The sequence below is a fragment of the Ranitomeya variabilis genome, chromosome 4, assembly GCF_051348905.1.
Source record: "Ranitomeya variabilis isolate aRanVar5 chromosome 4, aRanVar5.hap1, whole genome shotgun sequence".
In the NCBI taxonomy this organism is placed as follows: Eukaryota; Metazoa; Chordata; class Amphibia; order Anura; family Dendrobatidae; genus Ranitomeya; species Ranitomeya variabilis.
In genome coordinates, this window is record NC_135235.1 from 196,397,026 (window position 1) to 196,424,889 (window position 27,864).

The 27,864-nt window shown below is 46.4% G+C and overlaps 1 protein-coding gene across 1 annotated transcript in view; it reads left to right on the plus strand.

Annotated features, from left to right (window-relative positions):
* Positions 1 to 7,990: 7,990 nt before the first annotated feature.
* The window catches only part of LOC143770185 (lysoplasmalogenase TMEM86A-like), a 28,360-nt gene continuing 8,486 nt past the window's right edge, over positions 7,991 to 27,864 (plus strand). Inside the window, exon 1 of the mRNA XM_077259546.1 lies at positions 7,991 to 8,143. Coding sequence (XP_077115661.1) covers positions 8,093 to 8,143 — 51 coding nt within the window. The 5' untranslated portion in view covers positions 7,991 to 8,092. The remainder of the gene's footprint in view (positions 8,144 to 27,864) is intronic.

Consider the following 27,864-nt stretch of genomic DNA (forward strand, 5'->3'; position numbering starts at 1 on the left):
CCACCCCTTTTCCCCAAAGTGCCTGGTGTAACTAACTTCGTCCCCCAGGTAGAGATCCCGGTCTGGGTGGCCCTCTCTGAGATGGGACTCCACATCCCTTCGGTTGACAAACACCTCCGCATACAGACCCGGCTCTTTAATGAAGCCCCAGCCTCCGCGGAGCTTGAAAGTGGTGATGGTGCCCTGCCTGCGCGGGGCCTGGTGAGCGGCGGGGTCCTTGACCGCCAGGTCTTTTTGATGGTGGGCCTCCAGCCCGGCCTGGTACGCCTCTTCCTTTTCCTCCCACTGCCGTTCCAGCTGGGTCTGGTATTCCTCCCAGCTCAGGGCCTGCACCATCTCCCCTTCCCGTGTCGTCACCCCGGGGAACCCCATGAGGTTGGATCCTGGGTTCACCCAGCGGCATACCGTGCGCTCTGCATGGGCTTCACACAGCAGGGTAGTTGGCAGAATCGGGGCTTTCAGGAGGTGCTCCATACCCGTTGTCTCCTCCCATGGTAACAGGCGCTGGCGTCTATGGGTCCCAGGGAGAGGGGGTGCCGCAACGGGCCTACTAACAAGCCCTCTGCCAGCGGGACGGGGTCGGCGGACTCACCAGCCGATGCAGGCTCCTCCTCCGCGGCGGGTTCCGCTGGCTGTGTCGGCGAGGGTCTCAGCAGCGACTCCGGTAGCGGTACGGGATCCGATGCCAGAGGTCTTCCTTCAGGCGCCACCTGGTGCGGAGCTGGGGCCTTCACGTTCAGCTGAAGGAGCTGGTGGATCAAGTCTCCCATCTCAGCCTGCAAGAGATCAGCGCTGTCCGTGGAGAATTGGCTGCGGTGCTTGTCCGGGTAGTTGGGGGAGACTTCTGTTTCAACCCCACATTCGGTTTCCGAGCTGCTGGCCATGGCGTCCTCCACGTGGGTCGCTTCCTGATCCTTTTCCCGCTCTCTCCTTCATGGGCGGTTTCGTTTTCTCTGTCTCCGCCCACCATTGAGAATCAGAAGGCGGATCTCGGCTGCTGACGGACACGTTCTCACAGTGCGGAAATATTTAGACTGGGCGGCCATTGTCCTTCGCGCTCTCCAGCTTGTCTACGCCCACTCCACGCCCCTCTTCTTCTCCTGCGCTCTCCTCAGCGCTGCAATGGCGGCGGTTTTTGGCGGTAAATGGCAATGCATAGTCTTTGCAATAAGTCACAGTCCAAGTATAATAAATCACAGTTCCAGGGCACACATGACCCGATTCTTCAGGCTTAAGTAGATCCTGTTCGTGACGCCAAAATTGCAGCGCCCCCACTGCCGCAGGGCCGAGGGGTACCCGGTACCGGGCCTCTGAGTCTCTGCTCTGGGGTTGTCACGGTGGCTAGACCCGGTCCGTGACCCTGCTGAGGGGCGCACAATGAAAGATGGTGGTATGGTGCTGATGTTATGGTGCGGTGTAGTGCCGGTCGCGGTCAATAACGAGGACACCAGGTTGCAGTCTCTTTACCTCTTTACTGAAGGCTTCTGAGTCCTCAGTCCGGAATACGGTTAACCGGGCTGCGCAAGTCCGGCCGGTCCGATGGCACCTCCAGAGTTCCCTTTGCAGGTGGAAATCTGTGCCTACCTTCCTGCGCTTGTGTGTTGTGGTCCTCCCCTGCTGTGCTTACGGGACAGTCCCCACAACTGTTGTGTCTGTTTCTCGTGTTCCCTCACAACTCGATTCTGATGTTCTCCCTCTACGTCCCCCTGATCTTACGGTTAGGACACACCCGTATGGCAGGGAGGCTCGGAGCTCTTCCGGGACTCCAGCATCGCCCCACTCCTGTTGTTACCCCCCTGTGTCTTCCTGGGTCTGGGTGAGACAGCCCGCCTGTAACTGACTGTCCTGCCGTAGGTTTGAAGTTTGGCTTGGAGCTCTATACTTCCTCGGCGTTCCGGCCACCGGTTATGCGCCTCAATAGGATGTTGCCTCGTCTTACAGCACGACTCCTACTGGTATTCTCCTTGTTGCGTTGATCTCGTTTCTCACTCAGCACAATAAACCTTGCTTCTTGTCCTTTCTTGGGGTACCGCCGCTATATCGTGCAGACGCGGTCCCGTAACGTTCTCTCTGGTTGCTAGGCCTCTGTCAGGATCCCACCCCTGACAGGGACCCCTCCGAATCTTCCCCTACAACACCCTCTGCCACAAGGTGTTGCCTGGTTCCAACCCAGTCAGCTTTCTGTCTAACTTCCTGCCTAACCCCCAGTTTTACCAGATTGTGAGGAGTGGCCTAATAAATAGAACCCTTAGCTCCCCCTGGAGGCCAGACTGTGAAATGTATTGGTGTCTGTGATACCTGGTCAGATGAACTCCTTCAGTGCCATCAGACGTACCATAGCCCCCCTTAGTGGCGGAGCAACAGTACTGCAACGACCAGGACTCTGGGGCGCTGCATATGAGTCAATCAATAGTCCTGTTGGTCAATGTGAATGTATGCTTCCATGTAAAATGAATATCTGATACTTTTATCTATCATGGACTTTGGTATAACGCAGCAGTAAAAGGATTGCTTAATGGTAATATGAGAAGAATAGGAGATAAATGGAATATTTTATTACTAAGAATTGGAAATCTGGCCTTACACGTTAGTTTACGCAAGTGTCAGGATTGGCTGATAGTAAATTGAAATTATAGTTTCATAGTTTTAAGGTTGAGGGTAGACATAAATTCATACCTTGACATACTGATCCAGAGGAAGCAAAAAACCCCATTGAGGAACGTGCCCCATATTAGGTGAACAATTCCTTCCCGACTCCACATGTGGTAATCGCACTAGTTCCCTGGATCAGCGCCCCATCAGAGAACCTAGTACACATAATCTGGTATTTCTGGAGTAAGGCACCCAGGCTGTATACTGGAAGCAACCCTGGCAACACAAAAATCAACCTTAGGTTGCAGTATTTTCTGCATGATCCCAATGACGAGGTGGAACGGACTGGACGGAGTCGATTTCTCCCCAATTCAGCATTAGGACTTTTGGTGACAAATCCTGGATTAGTTCAATCTCCTGACCTGATTTACTCTTGGTTTATAGGAAAATACTGGTAATTGTATACGTTATCTGAAAAAAAAATTCCTAAAGTTCTGTTAAAAGTTCACCTTTTTCTTTATTTTTCGTTCATGTATCCCCATTGCAGCAGCTGAAAATCAGTGCTGCTGGGAGTGGAATCTGGACATAATCGATCTCCTTCTCCCTCTGGCAGCAGATACTTATTACTTCCTCTACAGGAGGAGTATTATATTCAGTTCCTGCACTTTTGTTCATTACTATGCAGTGAACAGAGAAAGTAGGAATTAGAATGTGTTCCCACCAGGTATAGAAGGAATGGGTTGGTAGAATTCTACATGGACCTTCTGTGTCTCTGAGAAGATTGGTGTATTTATTATACATTTTTTTATAGCGCCATTTATTCCATGGCGCTTTACATGTGAAAAGGGGGCAAATATAGACAAATGCAATAAACATGAGCAAAAAACAACAGGTACATAAGGAGGGAGGACCCTGCCCGCGAGGGCTCAGTCTGCAGGGGATGGGTGAGGATACACTAGGAGAGGGTAGAGCTGGTTGTGTGGCGGTTCAGTAGGTTGAGGATCACTGCAGGCTGTAGGCTTGACGGAAGAGGTGGGTCTTCAGGTTCTTTTTGAAGGTTTCTATGGTAGGCGAGAGTCTGATGTGTGGGTAGAGAGTTCCAGTGTATGGGGGAAGCACGGGAGAAGACTTGGATGCGGTTGTGGGAAGAAGAGATGAGGGGAGTAGAGAAGGAGATCTTGTGAGGATCAAAGGTTGCGTGTGGGTAAGTATCGGGAGACCATGTCACAGATGTATGGAGGAGACTGGTTTTGGATGGCTTTGTATGTCATAGTTAGGGTTTTGAACTGGAGTCTCTGGACGATAGGAAGCCAGTGAAGGGCTTCCCATAGGGGAGAGGCTGGGGAATAGCAGGGGGACAGGTAGATTAGTCAGGCAGCAGAGTGTAGGATGGATTGGAGTGGTGCCAGAGGGGGTATTCCGAAGACTGTTGAAATTCCATCAACTAATACCAGGTAGAATTTTCACCATGTACTTTGTATTGATGATGTGTGATCTCCAATATTTATAAGTTTGTTCAGTTTTGAAAGCCACAGAAATATTAAGGCAGTGTTTTTGCCCAGACAAAAGAATGCAGAAAGGAGCAGCCTTCATCAAGAAACGATAAGTCTCGCAGGAAGGAAGGACGTGGGGCCAAAAACCTCTATCACATTTGTGACCCTATGGGTCACTCTTTGTAAACATGCCCAGAAAGGGGTGACAATTTTGCATAACCAGAAGGTGTGTAGGAACATGTCCTCAGATTTTCCACGTTTCCAATAGATTGGGTAGACTGACTTTATTAGAGCATGTAGACGAGTTTGCACCCTATTGTTGTATCCTGCCTCCTGAAAATCAGTATTCAGTAAATGACTTGTGGGTGTGAACAAACATTGGGTGTCATTGGTCTTGAGTAAGAGTTCAGGTCAGCTTCCCATTGCAAATGGATTGTGGTGGTCTGGTGAACAAATCAACAAGGGATGGTGGAGTGGCTCCAAACCTGGAAAAAGGAAATAAAGTGGCGTTCTCTCCTGTGAGATTTGGAAGGGAGCACAGATCGGGAGAGTCTAAGCTGGAGCACTGTCCAGTTTCCCAAAGGTGCCAAATCCATCCCGGCAAAATGTTCAACTTATCACTGGGAAACCCTCACCGATATGCCCACATGATTTATGTCTGCCGCTGTTAAATTCTTAAAGTTAATGGTCTAGGGTCTAAAAATCACCCAGTTGGGCTGTGACTGCAGCCTGGTCTCCCACCTGCCCAAGGATGGCCAATGGCTGTGCAATTTAATGTGAACAGATGAACAACCTTAGGTGGACGGTGACTTTGGCAGCAGCGAGAGCTGCGCTATATTCTTGGATGTCCATCTTCATCAGTAGGATATCCAGGTGCGAAAAATATCAGGTTGGCAAGGTCCATAATGCCCAAATAGATTTATTAGCAGATTTATTAATTTTGTATTTTTACAATGTATATTGTATGACACTGAGTATTACATTTTTATTATTTTTTTTTTTTGAGTGGATCTCCTACCAGATTTCACTATAATAAAAACATATATAAGATTTATGTGGTTGGTGTTCTTACTTTGGTACTCCCTCAGACAGGCCATATAATTGTTTATGAAAATTTTCTCCCAACCATGCCTGATTGAAAATCTCCTCAATGTCCCTCCTCCCTGCTGCTGCTTAATTTCTGCTCACCTAGCCTCATTGATAGCTCCTCAGTGTCTCTCCTCCATGCTGCTGCTGCTGTAATCTTATAGTGTGCAGTATAAACTACAGCTGTCAATCAAGTTGGGTAGGAGGAAATTCAGAAAGACCAGGGAAGAAGAACATTGAGGAGCTTCTCAATAAGGTTAGGTGGGAAGAGATTGTACATTCATTCTGATATGGATTATCAGCCTCATTGGGGACTTTGAGATCTATATGGTGTTGCCCCCGTGGTCTCTAGACCAATCTCCAACTATCATTACATCCAAAACAAAAGTGGAACTCATTGCTAATGAGAAGAGACTATTATTTCAGCCTCCATTGCAGCCTCTGGTCTCCATCTAATGACCACATGGTCAACGGCATGAAGAGGCTTTCATAAGGGAACGGCACATCAGTCCTACTCCCAGGATTATGGTGTGGGGTGGTATAATGTACAGTAGCCATTCCGCTCTAGTCTTCATTCCAGATACACAAACATCTACCATGGCCTGCAGCATCTCCAGACTCTTCTCCCACCGAACACATCTGGGACGTCTTTGGTTGGCAGTTGCATAGGAAGCTGCCAGCAGCAGACTTTGATGATTTGCACAAATACATTCATCGAGGCAGAACATTCCTGATAGCAGCCGAGGCTGTAAGTGCCAGGATTTCTGCACGTGGCCCTCATACTCCAGACTGAATAATTTTAGATATTTAGAAAATTTTGTTTACAGTTTTTCATCATTTGATTTTTGTTAACATGTTTCTCCATGCTGTGATTTCCATAATTTCACAACTTCCATGTTCAGGAGCGTAGTTAATAAAATATACAGTTTGCATTGTGAAATCTGAAGGCTGTTGACCCCTGGTGTAAGTCATACCATTTCACAGAATCATTTTTTTTTAACAATGTAAACAGAAAACAGCGTTAACTTTTATGACCTATGAAACGAATATGATATGTAATGGTGGAGCAATGCCTTTAACCCCTTAACATCCATGCAATTTTTCATTTTTGCTCTTGTATTTTTGTTCCTTTTTCCAAGAGCCATAACTTTTTTTATTTTAATGTCGACATACCCATATCAGGGATGGTTTTTTGAGAGAGGAGGTGTCGTTTTAATTGTAATCATCGATTTTATAATGAAAAAAATTCTAAGTGGGATGAAATTCTGAAAAAAATACAATTCAGTTATAGATTTTAGTGTATTGTTTTCAGTGTTCATTGGAAATTTGCATGGATTTTTTTTTTCTTAGTGATGAAAAAAATTCTGAATCTTCTAAAAAAAAAAAAAAAAAAAAAAAATGAAATAAAAATTGGTTCCTGTTATTTTCCGAGACTTGTCACATTTTTGTTTTTCCAGTCATGGAGATTACTCTTCAAAGTTTTATTTTTTGGCATAGAGAGCTTTAAATCTTATTTAAACCATTTGAGTAAATAATGCTTTGGAACGCTTCTTATTGTATTTTTTTAGTGTTTCCCAACAAATTGGTATTCTGGAATTTTTTTTTCTCATTACATTGTTTATATTTTGATAGATGGATTTTAAAGGCCTGACAATATCAGTCATGTTTATTGCTTTTACTTTTTACTTGTATTTTTACTTGGCAAAAAAAGGTGGGTGATTGGAATGTTTATATATTTTTAAAAACTTTTTGCTTTTTTATTTTACTCTTTTTAGGGGCTTTGAAATTGTGATCGCTTATACTATATAATACCATAGTATTGTACATCATGGTCTCCTATGAAGCTCAGCCTTTACTTACTGGAAAACAAGAAATAAATTGCAGTGAAATTGCCAAACACCCCCACCTCATCCAGCAACTCTGACATTGTGTTTAGGGAATTGTTTTTACAGCATACATTGTGGGGTAAAAATGACCTGGCAATGTGATTCTGTTCATTGATACGATTACGGCGATACCAAACTTGTCCGATTTAATTTATTATTTTAATGGTGAAAACAATTTGAAATTTGTAAAAAATAAAAAAAAAAGATCATTTTCACCATTTTCTGATACTTGTAACTTTTTCAATTTTTGGTCAAAAAAGCTGTGTGAGGGCTTATGTTTTGCAGAGCGAGAAAACATTTTATTTTATACCATTTCGATCTTGATGTCTTCTTAACTATTTATTTGCTGTGGTGAGTCTGGTGATCAAACCGACCTAACATTTTGGCCTTTTTCTTTATGGATTTGGCCGATTTGTGGTCAGTTCTCCAAAATGTTTGGAACAACCTCCCTGCTGAGCTCCTTTGAAAACTAAGTGCAAGTGCAAGTACCCAGAACGATTGATGCCCTTTTGAAGGCGAAGAGTGGTCGCCAAATATTGATTTACCGATTTAATTTATATTACTGTTTTATTCATTCACTTTGCATTTTATTAATTGATAAAAATAAACTACGATTGCTTCTATTTTTCTAAGTATACATGCTTTACAGCATCTTTACCACAACTGCCTAAGATATATATATATATATATATATATATATATATATATATATATATATATATATATATATATATATATATATATATATATATATATATATATATATATATATATATACATTCATACTCCTGTCTATGAAGTACATGGCAGGTATATGACTGGGAAAATGTATTGTCTCTTTGTTGCTCTTTGGCCGGCGAATGATGATGCACTGAACACAGACACCCCGTTATCAGTAACACTGTGCCTAAGTCCAGGTCACAGGGTAAAGTGTAACTCACTCACGGTGCAGATCGAATTAATTCATTCTCCAATTCCACAGAAAGGGAATCATCTATCGCCCTCCGTTTAGTGTTCTGCCTTGTAAAAGAGACAATGGATATTCTAGAGACAGATTCAAGATATAGGAGGAAGCATATGGTGACTGTAAGTTTACCCGCTGGGGACTGGCTGGGGGGCAATCCACGCTCTATGAAAAATTTGTGATTTTTGTATACTTCTAAATCAGCAGATATTAATTTATTTAGGTGTTATGCCTCTCCGCAAGATAGCAGTTATCACAGAGACAGATTATTACTGTACGGCCCTTGAAGGAAGCGGGCACTGATCAGGGAGGGAGGTTCCCTCGCTTTTGTTACTGTTACACTGAGAACTGCTACAGGATTTCACGTGTTCTGTTAGCAAACAATGATTTAATGTATGGACTGGAACTCAAAAGCGGATCAGTCAGTGTGGATCCATGTACAGACTGTGGCGCACACTGCCTGATTAATGCTTGTTTAAATGAGCTCTAAAAGTCATGAGCAGGGTACACAGGGGGGAAGCAAAAACCAAGATTTTCTTTAAAATTGAAAATCCCTTTAAAATAATGAGGCTCATTTTGACCCTTGCTGAGTACCCACTTCTCTTCTTCTACAACTGTGAGTCCTTCTTGATTAGGAGGTTACAATCTAATAGGAAGTAGTGGAGGGACGGTCAGGGGATAAAGATAATAAAGTGCTTTATTCACATAAACTGTCAACATCTGTGCAAACATAATAAATAATAATTAATAATAGAATACCCGCGCTGAATAATCCCTTCAAATTGGAGTCTGTCCCGGAACGTAATCTTTCATTCAGGGTTCAGGTGCGTAAGTCCGGTATGGATAATATACAAATAAGGCACAGTTACCTTAAGGATCTGTAGCGTTACCGTAGAATCTTTTGTGCAGCTCTGTAGAGGGTGCCGCTTTATCGCCAACTGGACTGTGCGATATCTTCAGGTAGGCAGGCTATGTGCGCTGCCCCGGCCGGTGGCAAAACGCCCCAAGCTCGCCTACCACGTGTAATCGATGAGCGCTAGTGTAGCCGTTAGGTACTCCGCCGTAGCAGGACCTATCGTGACGTCACGAACACGTGGGTAAACACGTGATTCGGCTAGGGAGAGCGAGAAGGACCACATCCAACGCGTTTCGGAACTGCCGCGTTCCTTCCTCAGGGATGGTCCATAATAGCATTCCCCTCCTTTAAATAGACTCTAGCGCTCACCCTTTATTGATGTTAATTAAAGGCAAAAAGCTCAATTTCACTGTTGAGACCCCTCAACAGAAGGACTGTGAGTCCTTCTTGATTAGGAGGTTACAATCTAATAGGAAGTAGTGGAGGGACGGTCAGGGGATAAAGATAATAAAGTGCTTTATTCACATAAACTGTCAACATCTGTGCAAACATAAATATGAAGGTGCAGTATAATGCACGCTGCTGTCAAAGATTGGCAGCAGCATTTCATGCTCCACCCGCAGCTGTTAGAGGCAGATGATGGCTGAATATCACAGCCATCATCTGGCCAGGAAAGATGTGAGATCAGACTTTTTTATTTGGGTGCAGACAATTACACCAAGAGGGAAATGAAGTAGCCATGAACCACAAAAGTGAAATAAGAGAATACCTTTTATTGAATAAAGTACATTAAAATATCAAATACCAAACAATAAGTCTTGAAGGAAAGGAGGAACAAACAGTAGGGGGATATAGCATAAGAAAATATTGTATATGGGGTCAGAATCACCAGGTAGTGATAAATTATAGAGGTGATCATCAGTAATGCAAATTAGCAAAACGTACAGCAGACTTTGTGGAAAAGGTCCAATGCATAGAGGGGCACAAAAAAGTAAGAAGGGAAAAATGGGAGTGCTGGTGACAGGTGTATCAGCATAACTTAAATAGTATATCGTGTAAATTTTATAGTTATTACTTAGTCATGCTAAGCAAAATGCAATGCCCAGGTTCTCACATGTGTCCCAGAAGAATCCTAGTCATTGATCAAAAATAAAATCTGCCACTTACCCATGTTGTAATAGAATGGAATGCCCCACACAGCCCCGACGCGCGTTTTGCTACCACTTTTTCAAGGGAGGTGCTTGTGATATGCTTACCCTTTAGGATTATATATACACGGACCCACCGGTGGAGCTAATTCATCTGCACATGCCCACTGCTGTTCGCACCGTTGGGGTAGGGCTGCCCGTCACCATCACGGCGTCGACTCTATGATGTCAATAACATGTGAGCAATGTGTCATTGATGGACGGTGCTGGGTACTACGGTGTACAACACACAGAGCATGCGCACAGATGCATCCACTATATTGTAGCTCTGGTGGACGTGACCATCTTTGATGTGTCCTTCAGGACTAAGAGAAAATTTATGCCGCTCTCTATGGGTCATAATCCAACAAAGTTATATGTAATGAAGGTAAATGAAAAGGGAGAGGGAGGGAGAAAAGAGAAGAAAAGAAGATGTTTATGATGTTTTGGGTGACACAATTGTATCAACCTTACACTCTATTTTCTATAATGCACTCCAGCACTTTGTTATTTACCACTGTTGTGGTAATCATTCCACCTTTCATTTCACATGATCACTGTTGCTACTCATCCACCTGACTTTAGATCTCTTTGGTACTACTTCTATTACACTAATAAAAAATTGCTTACTGGTTGTGGATTTATTCCACACTTCCATTCATTCTTTTTAAAGACGTACTCACATGTCACACTGAGGCTTTTGCCAGGCTTTTCATTGCCTCTTTTATTTTCTGTGTTCACTCTGATTTTCTTCTCGCCACACCCCTTCCTCTTTTTTTCTACTCTCCCTCCCTCTCTCTCCCCCTTTTCCTATTTACTTTCCAATCAATGACGTGTTGCGCGCATGTTATTTACGCAACAGGGTAGCCCGCATGCGACACATATCAGAAGCACCTCCCCTTGAAAAAGCAGTAGTGAAACACACTGACCCCATATACAATATTTCCTTATGGTATAACCCCCTACTGTTTGTTCCTTCTTTGCTTCAAGACTTATTGTTTGGTATTTGATATTATAATTTACTTTCTTGAATAACATTTATTCTTTAATTTCACTTTTGTGGTTCATGGCTACTCCATTTTTTTCTTCCTGTCTGCAAGGAGTTTGTATGTTTTCCCCGTGTTTACGTGGGTTTCCTACAGGTTCTCCAGTTTACTCTCACACCCTAAAGACATATTGATAGGGAATCTAAATTGTGAGCCCCAATGTGGACAGTGATGATCATGCATGTAAAGTGCTGTTGAATATAATGGAACTATACATAGTTACATAGTTACATAGTTATTAAGGTTGAAGGAAGACTTTAAGTCCATCTAGTTCAACCCATAGCCTAACATGCCCTAACATGTGGATCCAGGGGAAGGCAAAAAAAACCCATGTGGTAAGAGTAAGCTCCACCATGGGGAAAAAAATTCCTTCCCGACCCCACATACGGCAATCAGACTAGTTCCCTGGATCAACGCCATATCAAGGAATCTAATATATATACCCTGTAACATTATACTTTTCCAGAAAGGTATACAGTCCCCTCTTAAATTTAAGTAATGAATCACTCATTACAACATCATACGGCAGAGAGTTCCATAGTCTCACTGCTCTTACAGTAAAGAATCCGCGTCTGTTATTATGCTTAAACCTTTTTTCCTCCACACGTAGAGGATGCCCCCTTGTCCCTGTCACCGGTCTATGATTAAAAAGATCATCAGAAAGGTCTTTGTACTGTCTCCTCATATATTTATACATTAACATAAGATCACCCCTTAGCCTTCGCTTTTCCAAACTAAATAGCCCCAAGTGTAATAACGTGTCTTGGTATTGCAGACCCCCCAGTCCTCTAATAACCTTGGTCGCTCTTCTCTGCCCCCGCTCCCGTTCTGCTATGTCTTTCATATACACCGAAGACCAGAACTGTGCACAGTATTCTAAGTGTGGTCGAACTAGTGACTTGTATAGATGTAAAATTATGTTCTCCTGATGAGCATCTATGCCTCTTTTAATGCATCCCATTATTTTATTTGCCTTTGTAGCAGCTGCCTGACACTGGCCACTGAACATGAGTTTGTCATCCACCCATACACCCAGGTCTTTTTCATTGACGGTTTTGCCCAGAGTTTTAGAACCAAGCACATAGTTATACATCTTATTACTTCTACCCAAGTGCATGACCTTACATTTATCCCCATTAAAGCTCATTTGCCATTTATCAGCCCAAGCTTCTAGTTTACGTAAATCATCCTGTAATATAAAATTGTCTTCCTCTGTATTGATTACCCTGCAGAGTTGTGTCATCTGCAAATATTGAAATTCTACTCTGAATGCCCCCTACAAGGTCATTAATAAATATGTTAAAAAGAAGAGGGCCCAATACTGACCCCTGTGGTACCCCACTGCTAACCGCGACCCAGTCCGAGTGTACTCCATTAATAACCACCCTTTGTTTCCTATCCCTGAGCCAGCTCTCAATCCACTTACACATATTTTCCCCTATCCCCATTATTCTCATTTTATGTAACAACCTTTTGTGTGGCACCGTATCAAAAGCTTTTGAAAAGTCCATATACACTATATCCACTGGGCTCCCTTGGTCCAGTCCGGAACTTACCTCTTCATAGAAGCTGATCAAGTTAGTCTGACATGAACGGTCCCTAGTAAACCCATGCTGATACTGGGTCATGAAGTTATTCCTCTTCAGATACTCCAGTATAGCATCCCTTAGAATGCCCTCCAGGATTTTACCCGCAGTAGAGGTTAAACTTACTGGCCTATAATTTCCAAGTTCAGTTTTTGTCCCCTTTTTGAATATTGGCACCACATTTGCTATACGCCAGTCCTGTGGTACAGACCCTGTTATTAAGGAGTCTTTAAAGATTAAAAATAATGGTCTATCAATGACTGTACTTAATTCCTGCAGTACTCGGGGGTGTATCCCATGCGGGCCCGGAGATTTGTCAATTTTAGTGATTTTTAGACGCCGCCGTACTTCCTGCTGGGTTAAGCAGGTAACATTTAATTGGGAATTTTTACCACTAGTCATTTTGTCTGCCATGGGATTTTCTTTTGTAAATACTGATGAAAAAAAGTCATTTAGCATATTGGCTTTTTCCACATCCTCATCCACCATTTCACCCAGACTATGTTTAAGGGGGCCAACACTATCATTTTTTAGTTTCTTACTATTTATGTAGTTAAAGAATATTTTGGGATTAGTTTTGCTCTCTCTGGCAAGGAGTCTCTCTGTCTCAATCTTTGCTGTCTTGATTTGCTTTTTACAGAATTTATTTAATTTTCTGTATTTATTTAATGCCTCCTCACTACCTACTTCCTTTAATTCTCTAAATGCTTTCTTTTTGTCCCTTATTGTGCCCCTTACAGCTCTATTTAGCCATATTGGTTTCCTCCTATTTCTAGTATGTTTATTCCCATACGGTATATACTGTGCACAGGTCCTACCCAGGATGCTAATAAACGTCTCCCATTTTCTTTGTGTACTTGTATGTCTCAGGATATCGTCCCAGTTAATTGCACCAAGATCCTCTCTCATCCATTGGAAATTTGCCCTCCTGAAGTTTAGTGTCCTTGTCACCCCTCTACTACACATCTTATTAAAGGAGACATGAAAACTTATAATTTTGTGATCACTATTCCCCAAGTGACCCCCAACCCTTATATTTGTTATGCGGTCTGGCCTGTTGGTTAATATTAGGTCTAGCAGTGCCCCCCTTCTTGTTGGGTCCTGAACCAGTTGTGAAAGGTAATTGTCTCTCATAGTTGTCAAAAACCAATAACCTTTACTGGAATTGCAGGTTTCTGTTCCCCAATCTATTTCAGGGTAGTTGAAGTCCCCCATAATAATGACTTCTCCTTGAGTCGCAGCTTCATCTATTTGCTTTACGAGGATATTCTCCATTGCTTCCATTATTTTTGGAGATTTATAACAAACCCCTATCAGTAATTTATTATTTTTTCCCCCTCCCCTTAAGTTTTTCCCCCTCCCCTTATACAATGGCATGTAAAAGTTTGGGCACCCTTCAGGGCCGGTCTGGGACTAAAATTCAGCCCTGGCATTTGAAGGTCCACAGGCCCACTTGTTGCCTGGTGACTGTATAATATCCTTGTACACTTGTAGGTTACAAGAAGCGAGGGGAGTGTAACACGACTATATAACCTACAATCACAGCTGTATCCAGCATTACAGCACAGTCCCCATAGAATGTAATGCAGCACAGTCCCCATAGAATGTAATGCAGCACAGCCCCCATAGAATGTAATGCAGCACAGCCCCCATAGAATGTAATGCAGCACAGCCCCCATAGAATGTAATGCAGCACAGCCCCCATAGAATGTAATGCAGAACAGCCCCATAGAATGTAATGCAGCACAGCCCCCATAGAATGTAACGCAGCACAGCCCCCATAGAATGTAATACAGCACAGCCCCATAGAATGTAATACAGCCAGCCCCCATAGAATGTAATGCAGCACAGCCCCCATAGAATGTAATACACCACAGCCCCATTAGAATGTAATACAGCACAGCCCCCATAGAATGTAATGCAGCACAGCCCCCATAGAATGTAATGCAGCACAGCCCCCATAGAATGTAACGCAGCACAGCCCCCATAGAATGTAACACAGCACAGACCCATAGAATGTAATACCGCACAGCCCCCATAGAATGTAATACAGCACAGCCCCCATAGAATGTAATACACCAAAGCCCCAATAGAATGTAATACAGCACAGCCCCCATAGAATGTAATGCAGCACAGCCCCCATAGAATGTAATGCAGCACAGCCCCATAGAATTTAATGCAGCACAGCCCCATAGAATGTAATACAGCACAGCCCCCATAGAATGTAATACAGCACAGCCCCCATAGAATGTAATGCAGCACAGCCCCACAGAATGTAATGCAGCACAGCCCCCATTATTATTATTATTATTATTTATTTATATAGCACCATTGATTCCATGATGCTGTACATGAGAAGGGGTTACATACAAGTTACAGATATCACTTACAGTAAACAAACTAACAATAACGGACTGATACAGAGGGGCGAGGACCCTGCCCTTGCGGGCTTACATTCTACAGGATTATGGGGAAGGAGAAAGTAGGTTGGGGGTTGCAGGAGCCCCGGTGTTGGTGAGGCGGTAGCTTCGATAGTGATGAGGCGGCAGCTGTGTCAGTGCAGGCTGTAGGCTTTCCTGAAGAGATGAGTTTTCAGGTTCCGTCTGAAGGATCCGACTGTGGTTGATAGTCGGACGTGTTGGGGCAGAGAGTTCCATTGGATGGGGGATATTCTGGAGAAGTCTTGGAGGCGATTGGATGAGGAGCGAATAAGTGTGGAGGAGAGAAGGAGGTCTTGGGATGACTGGAGATTACGTGAGGGAAGATATCGGGAGATTAGATCAGAGATATATGGAGGAGACAGGTTATGGATGGCTTTGTAGGTCAGTATTAGTAATTTGAACTGGATACGCTGAGGGAATGGGAGCTGTTATGAACTGGTGGTTTAGGAGCAACATGGGATGAGCTCTGGAGGAGGTGGTACCTGTACTAACCGCAGTTCCTGAGCTGAGTACAACACTAGAAGTAGCCGTGGGATGTTCCTGTCACTCCCTAGACACCTCGTCACAGCCGGAGGACTAACTACCCCTAAAGATGGAAACAGGAAAGCTATTTTGCCTCAGAGAAAATTCCCAAAGTATAGGCAGCCCCCCACAAATATTGACTGTGAGTGGAGAGGGAAATGACATACGCAGAATGAAACCAGGATGAAGCAAAGGAGGCCAATCTAGCTAGATAGATAGAACAGGACAGAATACTGTGCGGTCAGTATTAAAAACTAGAAAAATCCACCACAGAGTTTACAAAAATCTCCACACCTGACTAAAGGTGTGGAGGGTAAATCTGCTACCCAGAGCTTCCAGCTTAACTGAATAAATCCATAGTGACAAGCTGGACAAGAAAAAACATAGAATGTGCAGAACGATTAAGTCCACAATATGTGGACAGCAAAAGAACAAGCAAGGACTTATCTTTGCTGAACTGGTCAGAATATCAGGGAAATCCAAGCAGAGATGTGAATCCAAGCAGGAACCATTGGCAACTGGCACTGGCTGAAGGATAGAGCCAGGCTATATAGCCGAGCCAGAATAGACGATCAGTGGAAGCAGCTGCAGACTGCTAAATCCAAGGAGCAGCCGTACCACTTAAAACCACCGGAGGGAGCCCAAGAGCAGAACTCACAAAAGTGCCACTTACAACCACCGGAGGGCGCCCAAGAGCGGAATTCAGAACAGGGAGCCAGTGAAGAGCTTTGCAGAGGGGGGAAGCAGAGGAGTAGCGAGGAGAGAGATGGATTAGTCGGGCAGCAGAGTTAAGGATGGACTGGAGAGGGGCAAGGGTGTTAGCTGGGAGGCCACAGAAAAGGATGTTGCAGTAGTCAAGGCGGGAGATGATGAGGGCATGCACAAGCATTTTAGTAGATTGAGGGTTGAGGAAAGGACGGATTCTGGAGATATTTTTGAGCTGGAGGCGACAGGAGGTGGAAAGAGCTTGGATGTGCGGTTTGAAGGACAGGGCAGAGTTGAAGGTTACTCCGAGGCAGCGGACTTCGGGTACAGGGGAAAGCATGATGTCATTGATTGCGATAGATAGGTCAGGTAGGGAAGATTTGTGGGATGGAGGAAAGATGATGAGTTCAGATTTGTCCACATTGAGTTTGAGGAAGCGAGAGGAGAAGAAGGAGGATATGGCTGATAGGCACTCTGGGATTCTGGACAGCAGAGCGGTGACATCTGGGCTAGAGAGGTAGATCTGAGTGTCATCAGCATAGAGGTGGTACTGGAATCCATGGGACTTTGAGTTGTCCTAAGCCAAGTGTATAGATTGAGAAGAGTAGGGGTCCTAGAACAGAGCCTTGGGGGACTCCAACAGAGAGAGGGTGGGATGAGGAGGTAGTGTGGGAGTGGGAGACGCTGAATGTGCGGTTGGAAAGGTACGAGGCGATCCAGGATAGGGCGAGGTCTTTGATGCCAAAAGAGGAGAGGATCTGTAGTAGGAGGCAGTGGTCAACTGTGTCGAAAGAAGAGGACAGGTCTAGAAGGAGGAGTACAGAGTATTGTCCAGTAGCTTTGGCGGTAAGTAGGTCGTTAGTGATTTTGGTCAGGGCAGTCTCAGTTGAGTGATGGGGGCGGAAACCAGATTGTAGATTGTCGAACAACAAGTTAGATGAGAAGTGGGAGGAGAGTTCAGCATGGACGTGCTGGTCCAGGAGTTTGGAAGCGAATGGGAGCAGCGATATTGGGCGATAGCTGGACATAGCAGTTGGATCGAGGGTTGGCTTTTTAAGGATAGGCGTGATTGTGGCATGTTTGAAAGCAGAGGGGAAGGTGCCAGAAGTTAGTGATAGGTTGAAGAGGTGGGTTAGGGATGGGATAAGTGTGGTGGTGAGGTTGGGGAGGAGGTGGGATGGGATGGGGTCGAGCGCACAGGTGGAGAGGAGACAAATAAGCCCCCCTTCAGTGATGTTGGATAGGGAGGTTATGGGGTTTGGGCATTGGTCTGGTATGCAAAGGGGTTGTGGTGGTTGAACAATAAAGACTTGCCTTGTCTGGTCGATCTTATTTTGAAAGTGTGTGGCAAAGTCCTCAGCAGAGATGAGGGAGGTTGGAGGGGGCAGTGGGGGGCGGAGGAGGGAGTTAAAGGTTTTGAATAACTGTTTGGGGTTGTAGGATAGGGAAGATACGAGGGTTGTGAAGTAGACCTGTTTAGCAGAGGTGAGAGCAGATTTAAAAGCGAGTGTTGCTTGTTTGAATACAGTGAAGTCATCTTGCGAGTGTGTTTTCTTGCAACGCCGCTCCGCAACCCTGGACACTTGCCGGAGCTTTTTGGTGGTGTTATTGTGCCAAGGTTGTCTATTGATACGTCGCACTCTGCCATGGACGAGAGGGGCAACCGTGTCAATAACTGATGTGAGAGTGGCATTGTAGAAAGCAGTGGCAGTGTCTGTGTCGTGGAGTGAGGATATAGATCCCAGTGGTAGGATGGAGTCAGAGAGTGTGTGGGTGTCTAGGTGTGCAAGGTTTCTGCGTGGGTGCGCATGTTGCTGGACATGGATGACCGGTGAGGAGGACAGGGATGAGAAGGTGAGCAGATGGTGGTCGGATAGAGGGAGAGGGGAGGAGGTGAAGTTAGATAGAGAGCAGAGACGGGTGAATACCAGGTCTAGTGTATGCCCGTCCGTGTGGGTGGCTGCGGAGGACAGTTGAGTAAGTCCAAAGGATGAGGTAAGGGACAGTAGTTTGGAGGCTGCTGACTGAAGGGTATCAATGGGGATGTTGAAGTCACCCATGATGATCGTGGGAATGTCAGCAGAGAGAAAGTGAAGAAGCCAGGTGGAGAATTGGTCAATAAAGGCAGTGGCAGGGCCCGAAGGTCGGTATATATACATAGAATGTAATGCAGCACAGCCCCCATAGAATGTAATGCAGCACAGCCCCCATAGAATGTAATGCAGAACAGCCCCCATAGAATGTAATACAGCACAGCCCCCATAGAATGTAATACAGCCAGCCCCCATAGAATGCAATGCAGTCAGCCCCCATAGAATGTAATGCAGCACAGCCCCCATAGAATGTAAATGTCACGGGGAGACTAGGTGGGCGAGCGCTAATAACCCGGGCCCCTGCAATTTCCCTAAGACTAGGGAAATACTGACTGGCCCTCTACCTGAAGTTTAAACTGATGGTGTGCATGTTCAGGCCTCGAACCTCACCCTGCCTCCTGACTCAACCCTGAGCTGGAGACCTCCGCCCTCCACCCAGTGAATGTAATACACCAATACCCACAGGTAGCACAGACAAGGATAAAGGAAAATATATACCACGCAGCAGTCACTCAGGAATACACTATAAATGTGCAGGGCAAAATAAACACAAATATAGGAAGGGATTAAATAAGACAAAGGAAAATACACCACCAGCAACGATTCTCCAACAACCAGCTCTCCACTCCAAACCGAGATAACAAATGCGCAAGACAGAAGCTATAATTGGCGACACCCAATGATCAGGAGAACTATTTAAAGGCAATGAGCAAGGCCCAGCTACTAATCCGAGGATAAGGTAAATTAACCCCAGAACAGCTAGACAAAATCTAGCCGACGCCAATGAGCACATAGTGGTCAAAAGCGGAACTACCGCTGTCTGTCGGACGACCTGGTCTGAACGGCGTCCGACATGACAGTACCCCGCCTTCTACGAGGGACCCCAGGGCCCTCACGGCTTATAGGAACCGGCTTGTCCGGATGGCGACTATGAAAAAACCTGATTAGCCGAGCCGCATGAATGTCCGAGGCTGGTACCCAGGACCTCTCCTCAGGCCCATAACCACGCCAGTGTACCAAGTACTGTAAAGTGCGGCGCACTACACGAGAGTCAACCACCTTGGAGACTTCAAATTCCAGGTTACCGTCCACCAAGACTGGAGGTGGCAGCATAGGCGCCGCGTCCACAGAACCCACCACCTTCTTCAGAAGTGACCTGTGGAACACGTTGTGTATCTTATACACCGTAGGGAGCTCCAGTCGGTATGCTACTGGATTAATGATGGTGGTGATCCTAAATGGACCAATAAACCGTGGACCCAATTTAAGGGATGGAATTTTGAGTCTTATGTTTTTTGTGGATAACCACACCCAGTCATCCACACTCAGGTCCGGACCTGGCACACGCCTACTGTCAGCCACACGTTTGTACCTAGTACCCACACTCAACAGGCGCTGTTTAACTCTCCTCCAGACTGACGACAATTGTGCTCCTAACTGGTCCGCCTCCGGAACGCCGGAAGAGCCCCTTTGACTCAGAGTACAAAATTGAGGATGTAGCCCGTAAACACAAAAAAACGGAGATTCCCCAGATGACTCCTGGCGATCATTATTGATGGCAAACTCAGCCAAAGGAAGAAAGGTAGACCACTCCTCCTGGTTATCAGAGACAAAGCAGCGAAGGTACTGTTCCAAATTTTGGTTCATACGCTCAGTCTGACCATTAGATTGAGGATGAAACGCCAAAGAATGGGACAACTTGATCCCCAGTCGTGAGCAAAATGCTTTCCAAAATTTTGCCACAAACTGAGACCCCCCTATCAGACACGATGTCAGACGGAACCCCATGAAGTCTGACCACCTCCTGCACAAATACCTGAGCCAGAGTCTTAGCGTTAGGCAACGAAGGCAAAGACACAAAGTGCGACATTTTTGAAAATCGATCAACAATCACCAAGATGACCGTGTTCCCAGCTGATGAAGGCAAATCAGTGATGAAATCCATGGAGATTTCCGTCCATGGTTTACTAGGTACCTCAAGAGGAAGTAGTGTGCCAACAGGACGGGAGCGGGGCGTCTTAGCCCTAGCGCACGTGGTACAAGCTGACACGTATGAGACCACGTCCTGTCGGATCTTGGGCCACCAAAACCGACGTGACACCAACTCCAAGATACCTCTAACCCCTGGGTGACCAGCCAGGACAGCATCATGATGCTCCGCCAAAACCTTCAAGCGGAGATGAAGCGGTACAAAAGATTTGTTGATGGGAAGCTCAGATGGTACCTCCTCCTGAGCCTCGGCAATCTCAGCCTCAACCTCGGTAGTGAGAGCCGAAACCACAACACCCTTTTGGAGGATGGGTACTGGATCCTCCCGAGGATCTCCCCCCGGAAAACACCTGGACAGAGCATCTGCCTTAGTGTTTTTAGATCCCGGTCTGTAGGTGACAACAAAATTGAACCGTGTGAAAAACAATGCCCAGCGAGCCTGCCTGGGAGACAGACGCTTGGCAGACTCCAAATAAAGCAAATTCTTATGGTCAGTAATAACGGTGACCTGATGAATCGACCCCTCCAAGAAGTGTCGCCATTCCTCAAAGGCCAATTTGATTGCCAACAACTCTCTGTTGCCGATATCGTAATTATGTTCGGCGGGGACAGTTTCTTGGAAAAATAGGCGCACGGACGCAAACCGCTCAAGGAAGAGCCTTGTGACAGCCCCACCCCCACACCAACCTCGGATGCACCGACTTCCACCACAAAAGGTTTCGATACATCTGGCTGCACCAGAATGGGGGCCGAAACAAACCTGTTCTTAAGAGATTCGAATGCACACACAGCAGCCTCAGGCCAAACGGAGAAATTGGTACCCTTTTTAGTCATGTCAGTTAGCGGTTTAGCAATGGTGGAAAAATCCTTGATACATTTCCTATAGTAGTTAGAAAACCCAAGGAACCGCTGAAGTGCTTTCAGGTTATCAGGCCGTTCCCAATGCAACACCGCACCTTAGCGGAGTCCATTTTAAAACCCGAAGCAGACACAATATAGCCCAAAAAAGGCAACTCTTGTACCGAAAACACACATTTCTCCAGTTTTGCATACAGCTTATTCTCTCTGAGAAGCTGTAACACCTGCCTGACATGATCTAAATGAGTGTCACGGTCGCAAGAATATATGAGGATGTCATCAAGGTACACAATAACGAATTTCCCCAAAACATGCGAGAACACATCATTTATGAAATGTTGGAACACTGCAGGTGCGTTTGTCAACCCAAATGGCATCACCAAATTTTCAAAATGACCCTCAGGGGTATTAAAAGCCGTCTCCCACTCATCACCTTGACGGACTCTTATAAGGTTGTACGCCCCCCTGAGGTCAAGCTTGGTAAACCACTGGCACCTGCCACCTGGTTGAACAAATCCGGTATCAAAGGCATAGGGTATGGGTCACGAACCGTAATCTGGTTTAACTCCCGGAAATCCAGACACGGCCGTAGTCCACCATCTTTCTTCTTAATGAAGAAGAACCCTGCAGCCACCGGAGAGGATGAAGGCCTGATGTGCCCTTTGCTCAAACTTTCAGCAATGTCTTCCTTTAGCGCTTGTCTCTCCGGACCGGAGATGTTGAACATCCTTGCTTTAGGCAATTTAGCCCCTGGTTTAAACCTGATAGTACAGTCATAGGGACGATGTGGTGGCAACTCTGAACAACCCTTCTCAGAGAACACATCCACAAAATCCAGAAGTGACTCAGGGACGCTTGAAGTAACAGCAGCAACACATGTGGCCAAGCAATTCTCCTGGCAGAAATCACTCCACTGAATTATGTCCTGAGTAGTGTTGAGCGATACCGTCCAATACTTGAAAGTATCGGTATCGGAAAGTATCGGCCGATACCGGCAAAGTATCAGATCCAATCCGATACCGATACCCAATACCAATACAAGTCAATGGGACTCATGTATCGGACGGTATCCCTGATGGTTCCCAGGGTCTGAAGGAGAGGAAACTCTCCTTCAGGCCCTGGGAACCATATTAATGTGTAAAAGAAAGAATTAAAATAAAAAATATTGCTATACTCACCTCTCCGACGCAGCCTGCACCTTACCGAGGGAAGCGGCAGCGTTCTTTGTTTAAAATTCGCGCTTTTCTTTCCTTTACGTGAAGTCCCGGCTTGTGATTGGTCGCGTGCCGCCCATGTGGCCGGGACGCAACCAATCACAGCAAGCCGTGACGTAATTTCAGGTCCTTCAGGATTTTAAAATTACGTTCCGGCGTTGTGATTGGTTGCGTCGCAGTCACATGGGCGACGCAACCAATCACAGCAAGCCGTGACGTAATTTCAGGTCCTTCAGGATTTTAAAATTACGTCCCGGCTTTGTGATTGGTTGCGTCGCGGTCAACCAATCACAAGCCGGGAGGCTGGACACGCGCGCATTTTAAAATGCGCGCTTGTCCAACCTCCCGTTACGTCCCGGCTTGTGATTGGTTGCTTCGCGGTCAACCAATCACAAGCCGGGAGGCTGGACACGCGCGCATTTTAAAATGCGCGCTTGTCCAGCCTCCCGGCTTGTGATTGGTTGATCGCGACGCAACCAATCACAAGCCGGGACGTCACGGGAGGCTGGACAATCGCGCATTTTAAAATGCGCGCGTGTCCAGCCTCCCGTGACGTCACGGCTTGTGATTGGTTGCGTCGCCCATGTGACTGCGACGCAACCAATCACAAAGCCGGGACGTAATTTTAAAATCCTTAAGGACCTGAAATTACGTCACGGCTTGCTGTGATTGGTTGCGTCGCCCATGTGACTGCGACGCAACCAATCACAAAGCCGGGACTTCACGTAAGGAAAGAAAAGCGCGAATTTTAAACAAAGAACGCTGCCGCTTCCCTCGGTAAGGTGCAGGCTGCGTCGGAGAGGTGAGTATAGCAATATTTTTTATTTTAATTCTCTCTTTTACACATTTTTACATTAATGTTGTTTCGATACCGATACCCGATACCACAAAAGTATCGGATCTCGGTATCGGAATTCCGATACAGCAAATATCGGCCGATACCCGATACTTGCGGTATCGGAATGCTCAACACTAGTCCTGAGTTTTCCAGTCTATCACTGGGTTGTGTGTAGACAACCATGGAAAACCCAGAACCAATTGTGCCGGAAGACTCTTGAGCACCTTACATGTAACCTGCTCAGAATGAAGAACCCCAATGTGGAGTTTAATCTCAGACACAAACTCAGTAATCTCCCCCTGTGGAAGAGGAGCAGAATTGATGGTGACCACGCGGATAGGATGAGGCAGTTTTTCGATCCTAAAACCAGCAGTGCGCGCAAACTCCTCATCAATGAGATTTGTGGCAGAACCACTATCCACAAAAGCAGTGATTGGCAGCTTTCTGCCCGCAACAACAACTTTGGCAGGGAGCATGCACTGAGATATTATCATGGAGGACATACACAAGCTCAGATTGGACTCCTCCACCCCCTCTGAGCTTAGGAGTCTTTCCGCCGTAGCATTTTTCTTTGACAGCAGAGGACAGATATTAATAAAATGACCAGTTTCACCGTAGAAAAAACAGGCTCCCTGCTTCCCAAGTACAGGAGCCTGATGCTTAACATGTGATACCCCTGCGATTTGCATATGCAGCGCCCCAGAGTCCTGGTCGTTGCAGTACTGTGGCTCCGCCACTATGGGGAGCTATGGTGCGTCTGATGGCACTGAAGGAGTTCATCTGATCAGGTATCACAGACACCAATACATTTCACAGTCAGGCCTCCGGGGGGAGCTAAGGGTTCTATTCACTAGGCCACTCCCCACCATAGTGGGTAAACTGGGGGTCAGGCAGGAAGTTAGATCAGAAAGCTGACTGGGTTGGAACCAGGCAACACCTAGTGGCAGAGGGTGTTGTAGGGGAAGATACAGTAGGGTCTCTGTCAGGGGTGGGATCCTGACAGAGGCTTGGCAACTTGAACGAACGTAACGGGACCGTGCCTGCTCCGGGTAGCGGCGGTGCCCAAGGAAGGATTAGAAGCGAGATAGATTGTGCTGAGTGAGAAACGAGATCACGCAAAAGGAGAAATACCAGTAGGAGTCGTGCTGTAAGACCGAAGCAACATCTTACTGAGGCGCACTACCGGTGGCCGGAACGCCGAGGGAGTATCATAACATTCAGCTTCAAGCAATACTCCAAACAGCGGCAGGACAGTCAGTCTAAGGCGGGCTGTCTAACTTATATCACCTATGCAGTCTTGGGGGGCAACCTGTGGAGAGGGGCGACTCTAGGGTCCCGGGAGAGCTCCGAGCCTACCCGTCAAACGGGTGCCGTCCCAACCAGAACAACAGGGAGGGACGGAGAATTAGCAGAACATCATCTAATCGAGTTGTGAGGGAACTTAAGAAACAGACACAACAGTTGTGTGGGACTTTCTGTAAGCACAGCAGGGAAGGACCACAACACATAGCGCTAGAAGGAAGGCACCGATTTTCACCTGTGAAGAGAACTCTGGAGGTGCCATTGGACCGGCCGGACTTGCGCAGCCTGGTGAACCGTATTCCGGACTGAGGACCCAGAGATCTTCAGTAAAGAGGTAAAGAGACTGCAACCTGGTGTCCTCGTTATTTACTGCATCGCACTAATACAGCATCACTACCATCATCCATATCTATTATTCACCGTACGCCCCACGGCAGGGTCACGGACTGGGGCCTAGCCACCGTGACAACCCCTGAGCAGAGGCTCACAGGCCCGGTACCGGGTACCCCTCGGCCCTGCGGTGGTGGGGGCGCTACAAATTTGGCGTCACGAACAGGATGTACTTAAGCCTGAAGAATCAGGTCATGTGTGCCTTGGAACTGTGATTTACTGTACTTTATTAAGAGACTGTGTGCTGCGCCATTTACCGCCAAAAATCCGCTGCCATTGCAGCGCTGAGGAGAGCGCAGGAGAAGAGGAGGGGCGTGGAGTAGGCGTAGGCAAGCTGGAGAGCGCGAACAACAATGGCCGCCCAGTCTAAATATTTCTGTGTCCTGCGGACGTGTCCGTCAACAGCCGAGGTCCGCCTCCTGATCCTGTTTGGAGGGTGGAGACCATGGAGACGGGGCCGCCCACGAAAGAGACCGCGGGAAGAGGACATTGGAGAAGGAGAAAAGATGGCGACACCGAGAACACCGCGTGGGACTGACCCGATCCAGCCTGAGGCTGTGCCACTCAACATAGCCCCAGACGCGCCAACGTTGCGGGGATTGACCCTCACGGGGCCACCGATGGGCCGACCCCCCTTGCCACCGTCTGAGGAGTGTGTGGCCGCAGCCGAGGCCCGACAAATAGCACGCCGCTTGGAGGCTGACGCCCGCGTGCTCGCTCGGCTGGGTCAGCCCACGGAGATCCGTCTGTCTCCAGTGTCCCCGACTCCTCCCAACCCGGCCGCGGCTGAAGGTACGCTGCAAGCACAGGGCATGAGGATCTTGCCGGAGGCCGAACACCTGCGGCACCTGATGACGGCGTGGCGGAGCCGGCCCCAGCCTGCAGTTCAGATTGATCTGACCAGCGTTGCAGAGATCCCATCGTCTCACTGGGGTGTAGTGGTCTCCTTTAACCCCCGATATGGAAGAGGGGTTATACAGGAGATCGGGGAGCCGCTACAAGTCCACGTGGACCGAGAGGAGGTGGAACATTGCGGTGGAAGGTTCGCTCGCGACCTGGAGCCAGGTGATGCCGTAACTTATACCAGGTGGAGGAGAGCAACAGGCGAAGCTGGCTGGATGGCGCGGGGCGTCCAGCGGTGCGTCGCGCTCCAGGCCGCCGTTGCAACCCCCGAAGATGAACCTCCCGCCGAAAAGACAACGGAACCTGACCTTGCAGAGCAGCGGGGGACCCGGACCCACCATGTACCTTGGGAGCGTGCCGGATCCTCGGTGAAAAGAACATCCCGGCGAGGGATCCTGTCGTTGTTGGGGCGGGACCCGATCCTTGAACCAGCAGGACGACCCGTTGGTCTGATGAGGCCCGGGAGGAAACCACCTTCCTCCCCGAAGAACGAGTAAGCATGACCGCTTTAAATATGTAAATAGTTCTCTGACTGTTTGTTGGTTTCCTGTTTTGCTGCTAAACCCTTCCAGGGTTAACTCTTAAAGGGATCCTTCTGTTGACCCGGCATCCCTATTGTTTTGTTTTTTGGTTGTTTTTCCAAAATTTTTCCACAAGTTTATAGTTGAAAAGAACTGCTGAAATCATGAACAATGCATGATGCGAACTTTTTGTATATAGTTTGCACCTTATTAAAGGTGCTCCCTACTGGTTTTACTTAAAGAAGGACTCTTTGTGAAGATACCACACTGGAACCTTTGCTGAGTATGGACTGGTAGCTTGAGAAGACACGCTACCTCATAGAGACTTGGTCCCCTCTTAAAGGGGATGTTCATGTGTCGCACTTAAACGATGATATTGCTTTAAGACAGGTAGCAATAATGTTTTGACGAAAGAAAGTGATGATAATGTTTACATGAGTAAGTTATATGTATTTGACTAGTTAATTGTGAAGAAATGCTGATGATGTTCTTTGAAAAGAAAAAGTGAAAGATAACAGAAGGATGCAGTGGGCCCGTAGTGATAGACGTGATGTCCAGCATGCATGATGGAGAGAAAGATAATGAGAAGGCTTAATGTTTAATAGGAAATGTTTTTGATAATGTTAATAGATAGTTAGGATAGAAGGTAAACCCTGAGTCCTCATAGGAGTCATGTAGAGATGGCTCAGTGCTCTTAAACAGAAAGTAATGTTATGTTCTATACCGTGTATAGTAGTTGAAAAGGCAGTAGGCCCGGGCTGAACGGGGCGGTCCTGCATAGAAAGGAGAGGCAGTAGGTCTGGTGCCGTTAGGACAGGCGGTCCTGCAGATTTAAAGAAGGGGAATGAAGAAGTTAAATGGCCTTATAATGTGATTATAAGAAGGTCTTTAGTGGATACAGAGTGTATGTCCTTAAGGGCAATGTTAAATTATTGTTCAACAATTTTGCACTTAGTAGAATACCCGGTTGGGTAAGAAGAGTTATTTATAGCATGTTGCTATGATATTTAACCATGTTTGTAACGTTCAAGTATCCTCACCTCCCATAAAGGGAAGCTCTGTTCAAATATGCTTATTGTTATTGCACTCAACAAAACTGTATGTCTTTTTGCTAACTTGTATTGTTGTTTTCTTCTCAGTCCCAGAGTACTGTGTTTAACCAGGGGGGAGTGCAGCGCCCCAGAGTCCTGGTCGTTGCAGTACTGTGGCTCCGCCACTATGGGGAGCTATGGTGCGTCTGATGGCACTGAAGGAGTTCATCTGATCAGGTATCACAGACACCAATACATTTCACAGTCGGGCCTCCGGGGGGAGCTAAGGGTTCTATTCACTAGGCCACTCCCCACCATAGTGGGTAAACTGGGGGTCAGGCAGGAAGTTAGATCAGAAAGC